At 28.2% G+C, this 12,709-nt stretch overlaps 1 protein-coding gene across 1 annotated transcript in view; it reads left to right on the forward strand.

Annotated features, from left to right (window-relative positions):
* Nucleotides 1-12,709, forward strand: part of LOC118194028 (cyclin-dependent kinase 10-like) — a 65,374-nt gene that overhangs the window by 19,692 nt on the left and 32,973 nt on the right. The window contains exons 5-9 of the mRNA XM_035365240.2: nt 2,720-2,804; nt 3,798-3,865; nt 4,005-4,057; nt 6,246-6,309; nt 11,110-11,169. Of these exons, the coding sequence (XP_035221131.1) occupies nt 2,720-2,804; nt 3,798-3,865; nt 4,005-4,057; nt 6,246-6,309; nt 11,110-11,169 (330 nt within the window). The remainder of the gene's footprint in view (nt 1-2,719; nt 2,805-3,797; nt 3,866-4,004; nt 4,058-6,245; nt 6,310-11,109; nt 11,170-12,709) is intronic.

Below are 12,709 nucleotides of genomic sequence, written 5' to 3' on the forward strand. Positions count from 1 at the left end.
TGCCTTTATGTTCTAAGTTCTTTTTAAATAAGAGGCTTATTTAAACCTTTGTCTGATATTGTAGTTAATTTCAGACATAGCGATAATATGCTTCGCGTCTGTCGGGGGTTTTGGACTATTTAACTTTTACCAGATCAATTAAACCCTCATAGGTACATTATGGAGATATTGATAAGTTAGGAGATGAAGCACGCAGAAACTAGTGAGAGCATTGGTTTGCATATTGAGACAAATCTCTAATTGTTAGAAAAGATGCTTAAAAGAGAAGGAAATCGATATAAACGTTCAAATATGACCAACTATCATAAATGTAAAATATTTAATGCTACTTGATAAATTTGCATAGTTTATTTTATTCTTAAACTTATTAACAATTATGTTAATTAATTCATGTTTAGTAATAATGCGTACTACTCAGGGATCTGTTTTATTTTTAGGATGGTATTATAAAAGTGAAATTCAGGCATAGATAATATTTTCAATTGAATTTATTCAGTTCCCGTTTGCTCATAGGTCCTTAATTTTTTTCATTAATGGTCCTAAAAAGTCCTTAAAAGTACTTAATTTCCGTGTGAGAAATGTGTACGAATCCTGCTATATGCAACGCTTGTTCTCTGAATTCAATCTCTAGTGATGTGTGGATGAGACGTCCGGCTGTAAGAGACATTCTGAGGGAATGCGTGTATGGGACGCCCATCTGGAAAAGGTTAAAGATGAAATATTTTTATTTCTTCAAAAAGAGGGACCTTATGTCAAATCCTTTATGCTATATATATGTATGTGTGTGTATCTGTGTTTATATGTGTAATGATATAGAAATATTGATAGTATAGATATTGAGATGTTGATGCATGATGAACAACAAATTTGGCATCCGAGGCAGATTAAATATTCATCTTCATTTCAATAAATATGTTGTGGCCACAAACAAATTGGCACACTCATTCTGCCTTTTCAAGAGCATTTACAATTTTGATATTGTTGTGATAGGGAAAAAAGCAGGGAGGTAGCATCTTAGTGATAACAAGTGCAGAAGCAAAATGTGCAGTTATCTACTTATTAAGAGAAAAGTTTAGGTTACTGAAATTTTGAGCTATGTCATTATTCTTGTGTAGAAATCATATGATAGGATTTATCTAGACATAACCGAATACAGAAAAAGTTAGTATGATTTTTAGAAAAGAGAGGAGAAATACTCAAACTAAAATGAGAAATTAAAGGGCTATTTCCTAATTTAAATTATAATTTTGGTTTACATATTTTTTATCTTACATATTACCCCTTTCAAAGAGAAAAAGACTTGGTGACAAGCCTTTTAAAGAGGTGCAGGAGCAAGTGCTAAAGCTTTAGCAGGTGAAAAGAAACATAATTGAAAATAAAAATCATAAAATTTTGACCCAAAACTGCAAAAGGTAATCTTTGACTGCTGTTATTGCATATATGCCACTCTTAAATTCAAAGAATTCTGATACTGAAATAAAAAAAAAAAAAAGAAAGAAAGAAAGAAAGAAAGGGACAAAAATGACCATTTTCACCCTTCCTAAGGAGGAGGAAGAATGTAAAAAAAAAAAAAAAAAAAAAAAAAAAAAAACTAAACCTTATCTTTGTGGAAGAATCTGAAGCAGCTTTTGAGGCTTCCAAGCACTCAGAGTCACAAGTAGTATTTTTGGGATTATGTGTTGGCGGATACCAGAAAACTATTAATATCTCTCTTAATATGATGTAGTATCCATTGATTTTATTAATATCTGAAATTGATAATTTTATTAAATGTATGCTGTAGCATAATAAATGAAAATTGTTTCAAATGCTTTGTATTGCATATCTGAGCATAGAATTGTTTGGCTTGCTTATTTAAAGCTATTTTTATTATGTTTTGTATTTGCCATTTCTATTCCATTATTAGCATTAAATCAATAGTTGTAATGATGGATTTAGAGCAGCTTTTCTCAGTTATTAATTTCTTATTTTAATTACATTGATATAAAAGTCAAATATTTGTTTTTGAAAAAAGTGAACTTGTGGCACCGTTGATTGAATAAATTAATTTTTTTTAAGTTAATAATATAGTCATGTTAAATGTTGCTGATTATTAAAATTACTTTATGTATATTGTTGTCAGTGTGAAATGTGCATTCAGGGGTACATAAAGTAGACCGTTTCATGTTCTGCAGTTGTATTATTTATTAGCATTATGTCAACCTTCAATGGGAACCAAAAGAAAATTTGTTTCTTGTAGTAAAACAAGATGTTTAATTATATATGTAGAATTTTCATTAGCTTAGGTAAAATCATTATGAATGGTGAGGGAAGAAAATATGTTTACTGTATATTTTAAAACAGTATAAATATGCTTAAAAGGTGTGTCTAAAATGTTGATTTTTAAAATAAAACCTGTGCTTATCATATTGTATGGCATGTTAAATTTTGTTTAAATCTTCTTTCTCTTGAAATCATGATAATTGTATGTATTTTTTAAAGTATAATTTTATTAAAGCAGAGTGTAAATTGTTTGTTACCTTGGGGGTACAGATCCAGAACCAATATTTTATACTTATCTTTGTGGAAATTAACTAATATTTCCAGTAGCATGACAATATTTTTAAGTAGTTTTATTCTGTGGTTGCTTTATAAATAAATTGCACTATTTTTCAATTTTCAATTATTTCAGAATATTTTTTTAAAAGCATAGAACTGAAATTTTTATTTTCTTCTCCAGCACTTTCTTAGTTCTAGAATATTGTGCTTATGGACTTGCAAGAGTGATTGATGAAGTTGGAAAACCTTTACTTCAACAACCACAAGTAAATATTTTTTACTTCATATTTTTATAATATTGTTAAGAATTTTGTATATCTATATAATTTTAGTGAAATTATATGAGAAACTGTAGTAGCTTTTATATAATTTAATATAAAATGCTTGAATTTCGTAATGGTATTTCATTTAATACTCTCTCACAGTTTACTGCTTTATTTTAGAAGCTGTTATAATATTGAAATTAGTTTTCGGTGTATTTAATATTGGGATACTTATAGAGCTTCTAGTTACACATGAGATAGTGAATATTTTTAATAATTAAGGAGTATTTTTGGAAGGCAGAAGATTTGATTTCATAGAAACTGTAATTTATTTCGGTTCCTATTACTTAACGGTGTTACATACAGGTGAAGCGTATGAATATACAGGTCATATCATTGCTTTATAAATAAACAGTTTTTCCCTTTAATGAGAATTTGAAATTTATACCAATCTATATGGTTTGAGAAAATTGAGGACGCTGTAAACTATGCTCATGAATTTATTTCTGTGGACAGTTACAATCTCTTTTAAAAAACTCATCGCTGTGTGGTTCATATCAGCAATTACGTCGTGAGTGTATTCATGTGGATGGGCCTTAACATGTGAACAACTGCAAAAAACCCAACCAAGAGTATTAATCATTTAAAATTATGTTTCATACTTTTATTTATTCCTTTTTTTAACAAAATTATCTGAAATTGTTTTAATGCATACTGGTTTTAGAAAAGTCTGATCACTTTATGTATAGTATTACAAAGGAAACAAAATGCGTTTTATTTATTTATTTCTTTTTTTAACAGTGAAAAACACTTCTTCATTCTTTGCATTTAGTTTTTTTCATTGAGAAAAAAAAATCGTACCTCAGGTTTTGTCAACTGTATACTTAAGTTAATTACTGTTAATGTGGCCTAGATTGTATAAATTTTTTTTTTTTTTTTTTTTTTTTTTTTTTTAATTTTACTTTTGGGTAATGTAACTTTGTTTTTCTCCCCCAGATTAAATGTATTATGCAGCAACTTTTTTCTGGTGTTGATTACCTCCATAAGCGTTTTGTTTTACATAGGTATGTAGAGCATGCTTTTTAAAATTTAGTCATAAATATTTATTGAGGGAAATTATTATTGCTAGTATGTAAAAAGTCTGTGTGTTATTATTTTATGCCAATTTAAATGTTTGTTTTACTTATTTTAAAATTTACTTAGGGATTTGAATGTATCAAACATTTTATTTACTCACTCTGGCTGTCTAAAGATTAGTAAGTATTTTTCATTTTGTAGCAGTTTTAATAATAGTATTTAAGTTCTTTTTCATTCATTTTATTTTCCTGAAGCTGTAAAATAAAAAATGAAAACAAAAACAAGAAAACTTCTATTTGAAGATTTAAGATAGCCTGATGTCTCAAAGTTTACAATTAAAATGAAAAATTTAAAAATGCAAAACATCTAATAAATTAAGAGGAGCTAATGAGTCTATACCAGTTACATAATATGGCAATAGAAACATCTTTTATAAGCTATAACAAAGCTCCAAATATTGGTCAAAATTGTCAATTGGATATACAATAAGTTAAATATATTTTAATTTACATCAGTTTGAATCCATTACTAAAAAGACTATTATTATTATGAACTGCATTTATTGTTTTTCGCTTCCTCAGTTTGTTGATAGTAAAAAGAGATTAAATTTGAAAGATAAAATTATTATGCTTTATTACATGGCAACTCTTACAGTCATTTATGTGTGATGGACATCGATAAACAATGTTTTATTCTGTGGCAGCTCTTGACCAAGGTGTATAGATGATAAATAGAGCTTCTAGATTCTTTCAGGTTGCCATCCAACAATTTCTGAAACATGATTGCATCTACCGATTTTATTTGCCAGGATGTTATTTTACACATTAAACCACACTTCCTTTGAAATGTAATGTGTTTTCTTCTTTAATGTAAAGTATATAATCAAAAATTATTTATAGATGAAATGAAATAATTATCTCATTTTTCAAAATTTTGAACAATGAAAATAATATAAATTACACTTGTCATCCAGACAACCATATGCAAAACAATTTTAGTGCAAATACTTGAGGATTAGACTTAAGTTGCAGTTTAAACAGAAATAACTATAAACAGACAGAATCTGTGCAGTCTCAGAAGAAGACTATTTAACTCTATACCTAGTTTAATAAACTTATCAGTTTATCAACGTAGAAATTACAGTGTATCTCACATCATTAATTTTCTTCTTTTGATAGCTGGTAACAATGTTGAATTGGAAAGTAATGCAATCAAAACTGAAGCTAATTCAAGATATAGTTATAATTTAGTAGATTCTCTTGCCTTATGTGGCTTTTATACGATTGCATAAAAAAATTTCTTAGAGTAAATGAATAAAAAGTAAAAATGATAGGATATATGTGTTATATACAGACAATATGTAAAAAATTTAGAACCAATTTCACAAAGACCATTTATCTCAACTAGTATGGATTCACTCTTTTAAAATAATTCTACTTTAATTAAACTTAGGAGATAATATAATCAATTAATCAATATTGTTTAGGAAATAAATTATTATTAACTTACTTTGCAGCAATTGCACAAGTAATAGTAACTTGTTTTTGCACTAAAGGAATTTAAGATCATACAACATTTGATATGCTAAATAGCAGCTATTAGCGCTATTTTTCTCTTTCCTAATGTACCTACTTTATATATTATCTCTAACCTTTTTTAATTTTTTTAATTTTTAAGTTTTAAAGTTCTTCTTCAAAAACTTTACTGTATTGAAGGTTAGTAGCCTCCTTACTTTTAAATCTTGCTCATTTATCTCAACTAGTATGGATTTACTCTTTTAAAATAATTCTACTTTAATTAAACTTAGGAGATAATATAATCAATTAATCAATATTGTTTAGGAAATAAATTATTATTAACTTACTTTGCAGCAATTGCGCAATTAGTAGTAACTTGTTTTCGCACTAAATGAATTTAAGATCATACAACATATATATATATATATATATATTGAACTTTTAATAAATATTGACATAAATGAAAAAAAAGTAATTAAAAAAATAAATAAAAATTCTTGATTAAATCTTGTCATTAATAGTGTTCTAATTTCCACACTATTCAGTCAGTAGTTATTAGATATTTACATTTTTTAAAATAATGCTCTAAGAATTTACAAGTAGTAATGCTATGAAACTGAAAAATTCTAAATTAAATATTGAAGAAATGCCTAAATTATTTTAGATGCTAGAACCTTGCTAAAGATTCGAAATTAATATATAGCTTCATTTGCTGTTACTTAAGAGTAGACTTATGTAGACTGAAGTAATATTATGCTAAGATATTAATTTAAGCTCATTAAATTTTTTCCTCACTTTTTATGAAGATAAAATCAGTTATTAAGATGTTATTAATTATATGCTCTACCAGCTGATTTTGGACTGTCACGCCACATTTTGCCTGGAAGTATGACTCCTAATGTTGTATCTAGATGGTAAGACCTTTTGAATTTGACTTTTAAAGAATTTATGTAATATAAATCTTAAATGTATGTACACTGCGCAAAAGGGGGCGGAAGGACAGTTCTATACTTCCCATTCTGCTGAGCCAATCGACGAAATTCAAATTGCGTTTTTCATGTCTCAAAAGCACGACTTAGGATATATATTAGATTTATATATAGTATTGTTGTAATATAGGTATTTTGACACAAAATCGGACTTTTTCTGACATGCCACTTTTTTCCATATTTTGGTTCTACGACTCAAATTATGCCAAACTGTCAAGTTTTGTTAAAATAATGCACATAGTTTTTAAAAAATAAGCTCTCAAAATTTTAGCTTCTCAATGTTAATTGAATTTGGTATATATTTGTTAATATCTCTTTTTTTATTAAACTTATTTGATGCTTCCTTCCACATTTCAAAATTTAGGTTCATTCCAAATAAAATTCGCCCATTTGTTATGATTTATTTTTAACATTTGTAGTTTCAAATAATTTTTATAAATTTTTCGAAAAAAAATTTGAATTATAACCTATACAATTTTTAACATCATCTAAAAGTAGATGTATTTCTACCCACACCTGCAAAAAATTAGAGTTTTTTTATTCAAAATGTTCTAATATATACATGAATTTACATATTGGCACATTTTGAAATATGGCATATTTGTGAGTGATAATAACACCAAATGTGGTGTACGCAGTTTGCTAAAATTATTTAAAAGTTTGAACAATAACTTTTTTTCTGCTCATCTACAATGAAAAAAAGGAAGAGAAAATATGTTGCTTTTTATAGGTTAACTTAAGAAGCTCACCAAGTGAATTATTCTTGGAATAAACTGAAAAAAATGTGGCAAGTTATAATTTTGAATTTCACTGTAAATTTCACACCCAAAATTTACAAAATTTAGTGTTTAGGTGTAATTTGAGTTGTAGAATCGAAATATGGAAAAACATAGGCATGTCATTTCAAAAAAGTCCAATTTTGTATCAAAATACCTATATTAGAACAGACGAAAATGGGAACTGTCCCCCCCCTTTTTTTGCACAGTGTACATGTGTTATCTCATTTATATGTATGTATGTGTGCATGTACACAGAGAGAGAAAGAAGGAATAATAATTTTAAAAAATTATAAAATATTTGACTTTTTAATGTGTGTAAAACTGCAATAAAATATAGTTAACATGGATTTAAGATTGCTTAGGAAAGCTCACATTATTAAATAAATATTTCCTTAATATTTTCCAAACAAATAAGTAACAAAGTTTCCTTAATGCAAACTTAAAATATCAGGTCAGTCCATAAGTTCATGTGCATTAAGAGTATGCCTGAAATTCACTATGACGCATTTACTAAAACATACAATTTTGAACCTGTTGAAACTTGTCATCGTTTGACTAACCTATTATTCAGTTCATCACCAACTTTTATAAATATCGAACACATTTTAGTACCCATAGAAGATGACTATAGATAATCAGTACAAACGGGCTGTGCTATATTTTTTATTTTCGTGTGGTTAATCTGCCAGGTTTTCAGTGATAAAAATTAATAGTGTACATGGTGAACACACTATTAGTGTAAGGACTGCCCAGAAATGGTTTAAAAAATTTTAAGTTGGAAAAAGCAGTACTGATGATGAAACCCGTTCAGGATATTTTGAACTGTTAGAACCAAACCAAACGATTAATTCAGAAGTTTATAGTGAACAACTTTGCCAACTTAACATAAAAAAACATGCACGATTGGTGAATATCAAGAAAGTGTTGTTTCATCGTGAACATCTTTGCCAACTAAACATAAAAAAACATGCACGATTGGTGAATATCAAGAAAGTGTTGTTTCGTCATGATAACGCTAGACCGCATACGGTTCGAACAACGCTGCAAAAAATTATTGAATTTTACTCCCCAGATATTTCCCCAAGATATTTTCACTTATTTCGTGCCTTACAAAATTTTTTACTGGGAAAAAAATTACATTCTAAACAGGATGTACACAATGAACTTTCAAGTGTTTTTGCATCAAAACCAGAGTCTTTCTACAGCAATGGTATAAAAAAGCTGCCTGTAAGATGGCAAGACATTGTAGATAATGGAGGAAAATATATAATTGATTAAAATGTTGTGTTTTTTTTATATTATTTAAAATTTACCAAAAAATGTGCACGAATTTATGGACTGACCCAATATGTATGTGAATGTGAGTGACAAAACATAGGGATATAAAATGCTAACTTTAATTTGCAATAATCACTTAACTTTTTTTTTTAATTTCATTATTTTCTTTTTCCATCCTAAAAAAAGAATCACACCATGTGAAATTAAAAGTGTTAAATTAAAATAAATATCTGAAGTGGTGATATTTTCCGAATTTAAAGCCATATTACAGATATTTGCCATGATTAAGGCTTTGTCATTGCAATGTAATATTTCAGTTATGCTGTTTTCATTTAGAAGTTCCCATAGCATGTATGACTGCGAGTTACTTGACATATTCTGTGCCATCAAATATTTTTGACATATTCTAGAATGTCAAAAATTTATAATTTTTAAGGACCACCATCCATTAACTTTTGCTATTACCAAAATATCTGACTGCAGTTCACGCTGACAATTACTTCAATTTAACTACATAGCTCAATTCTTGACAGACATACAGCATGTTGCTGGAACAGATAACATCGTCGCAGATACTTTGTCCCATATCTAAGAAATTGACGCTAAAGGTACCATTGATTTTGTAGCTATTGCAGTTGACCAAACACTAGATTATGAACTCAAGTCTCTTCTGAATAATCCTAACTGTTCACATAAGTTGCAACTACTAAATGTCATCCCTGATTTGCAAATATTCTGCAAGTAATAAGCAGATCAGAATTTACGTTACGTCAAAATTTCACATACAGATCTTCAACTCGTTGCACAAACTTTTGCACCCAGGCATCTATGCTATTAAAAAACTTGTTCTTGCATGTTTTGTTTGGCCATCAATTTCCAAAGATGTTACCTTATGGTCTTGTTGCCTGTATCCTGTGCCATGATAAAAGATCTCTCGACATGATTCTTGTGTAGTGATATTCCTGTATCAAGATGGTGTCCAAAAGCCATTTAAAGCACCTTGCGGTGGCCTCTATCAAGTGCTTTCTCAAACAGCAAAGCATTTCAGCATCTCCATCCCCAATAGGGCATCTACAATTAGTGCTGATCATCTTAAGCTGGCATTTTTCCTGATTGATGACTGTCATGTTCACCCGGCACTGCTCCTGCAGCTGTCAGCCCACCAGCCTCAAATGCACTACCCAATCTGACTCTGAGCCTACTAAAACCTCGAGCAATACTACAGCAACACTAGTCACTTGCTCTGGACGAAGGTTCGATTCAACTCTTGGTATTTCTAAATCTGGAATTAGAGAACATTCTGTTTGGACAATCCTATATAGACCAGCATGTAAGTTACTGTAACAACAAAAGTAATAATTAATAGTTAAAAATTATGTAGTTGCTGGTGAATTGTGCTTTATGGTGTTAGCATTTTTTCTTCTGTAAACAAGAACCTCATGCAACCAATCTTATAAAAATATGTGAAACTTTAAACAGCCATTGGTTCCACAGGTGTAGCACCTAAGTGAATTATATGATATTATATAAGGGCTAACAAAGCATATTTCAATTATTATAAGAGATAAATTCATACATTTATAATTTATTGACTTTCATTAAAGTTAATAAATTTACACTACAATTTACAAATTTCAGTTCCATATTCTGAAGCAAAAGAAAAATTAATACATTTAGTCTTGTGACTCACTACTTTCCAGCAGGGGACACTTCATTCTCCTTCATTAGCTGTTATTCAATCTATTCGCGTATGGATGTATTACTGTGCCACAAAATAAAAATTGCTTGTCTTAGAATTTGAGGGGGGGGAAGGAAGGGAATTCCTCGAAATTAGCCTGGCCTCTTGTGTTAAATCAAAACGATACATACAAAAAGAAAGCGAAATATTTATTTTAAATTTATGTTAAGTCAGATTTATATAAAAAAAGGTTCATGTAAAAACAGATATATTTTCCGAACAATCCAATACAAAGCAATCCAAGCTACTAATATAGAATTTAAAAATATTAATATACAGTTTGTAGAGGTATTAATGCACCTTAATGAATAATTTTTAAACTGTCATTCAGTTACTGAGTTCTTCTATGGGTATTTTCTCCAGGAGTATTATTCATTGCGTTTTCTGAGCATAGCACTTGCGGAATGCTCTAAGTAAAAGCCAGTGGGTGTGTATAAGCTGTGTTTAAAATGTGCTTAAAAGTGTATCTGACATGTATGTAATTGCTTTGTTATTATTATTTCTTTAATTTGTTGCTTTCACTGAAAAAGTGTTTGGAAGTAGTTAAAAAAAGTATGTCTATCATATGTATTTTAAGAGTTAATAAATTTTGAAGTTCTAGATTTAATTTTTTTTTCCTAGCATAATAATGTCTGATTTAGTTTGTAATTATTTTTCTTTTTTTTTTTCCCCAACAAACTAATTATAACTGAAACTATCATAAAAAATTATGTCTGAAAATATGGTATTTTGAGGAAAATGATTACAAATAATGAGGTATAGTCAGAAGACTTAATCGTTAAGTAGTTTCTGTTGCATATGAACAAAAAGATGGTAAAAATATTGGGACTTAGTTTTTACTTCATCATATTTTAATCCAAATTTTCACTTCATGTTATTTAAATCTCATAAAATTGTGTATTGCTGTCTACATGTATATTATTTTTCCAGGTATCGTGCTCCTGAAATATTATTTGGATCCATAACATACACTTTTGCTATTGACATGTGGTAAAATTTTCGTCACTTTCTTTTTCTTTCTTGTGTGTTTAAAAATTAGAGTGTATGGGTAAGAAAAAGGGGAAACTATGAAATTTTACTTCAGATTCTTTTAGATAGAAACAACTTTTCCTTCCCTCTTGGTTATGATAAAATTCTGTTCGGATGAAATATTATCAAACATAAAAAACTTTTGTGAATAAGAATAGTGGTTGAATGCATAAATCATGTTTTGAATTTAAAAATTAATAATAAAATATTAATGTGATATGTCTTAAAATTATTTAGTTGGAAAAGCATACCTTTTTCGTAGTTTACTTTTTGCATTCAAAATGTGTAGTCAAAAATGTTAAGGAAACTATTATTGCACAATTCACATTATTACTATACAATTTAAATAATCTCAAAGTACATTTAATGTGTGATATATTATGATTGGTAAACTGGTTGAATTAACCCTATGTTTTTCTCAGAATATGATATTCAATATGCAGTCAAAAGTCGTTAATCCGGACTCGTCGAGACTTCGGCGATTCCGGATTATCGATTTTTCCGGATTATAGATCATCAGTTTAAATCTCATAAGATGGCATGCAGAAATTCTAAAATTAAAAATATGAAACCGTAATTTATGAAATAAAGAACAATTATGATCTAAAGGGTATCAAAATTTACAAAAAAAAAAAAAAAAAAAAAAAGCTTAATATTTATTTGTTTACTTTATTAAACATTTCTTTCAATGTAAGTTGTTGTTTTGTGAATAAGAATAGTGGTTGAATGCATAAATCATGTTTTGAATTTAAAAATTAATAATAAAATATTAATGTGATATGTCTTAAAATTATTTAGTTGGAAAAGCATACCTTTTTCGTAGTTTACTTTTTGCATTCAAAATGTGTAGTCAAAAATGTTAAGGAAACTATTATTGCACAATTCACATTATTACTATACAATTTAAATAATCTCAAAGTACATTTAATGTGTGATATATTATGATTGGTAAACTGGTTGAATTAACCCTATGTTTTTCTCAGAATATGATATTCAATATGCAGTCAAAAGTCGTTAATCCGGACTCGTCGAGACTTCGGCGATTCCGGATTATCGATTTTTCCGGATTATAGATCATCAGTTTAAATCTCATAAGATGGCATGCAGAAATTCTAAAATTAAAAATATGAAACCGTAATTTATGAAATAAAGAACAATTATGATCTAAAGGGTATCAAAATTTACAAAAAAAAAAAAAAAAAAAAAGCTTAATATTTATTTGTTTACTTTATTAAACATTTCTTTCAATGTAAGTTGTTGTTTTGTGAATAAGAATAGTGGTTGAATGCATAAATCATGTTTTGAATTTAAAAATTAATAATAAAATATTAATGTGATATGTCTTAAAATTATTTAGTTGGAAAAGCATACCTTTTTCGTAGTTTACTTTTTGCATTCAAAATGTGTAGTCAAAAATGTTAAGGAAACTATTATTGCACAATTCACATTATTACTATACAATTTAAATAATCTCAAAGTACATTTAATGTGTGATATATTA

Source organism: Stegodyphus dumicola, chromosome 4 (assembly GCF_044657685.1).
Source record: "Stegodyphus dumicola isolate Sdum_Otavi_A_Nest chromosome 4, ASM4465768v1".
In the NCBI taxonomy this organism is placed as follows: Eukaryota; Metazoa; Arthropoda; class Arachnida; order Araneae; family Eresidae; genus Stegodyphus; species Stegodyphus dumicola.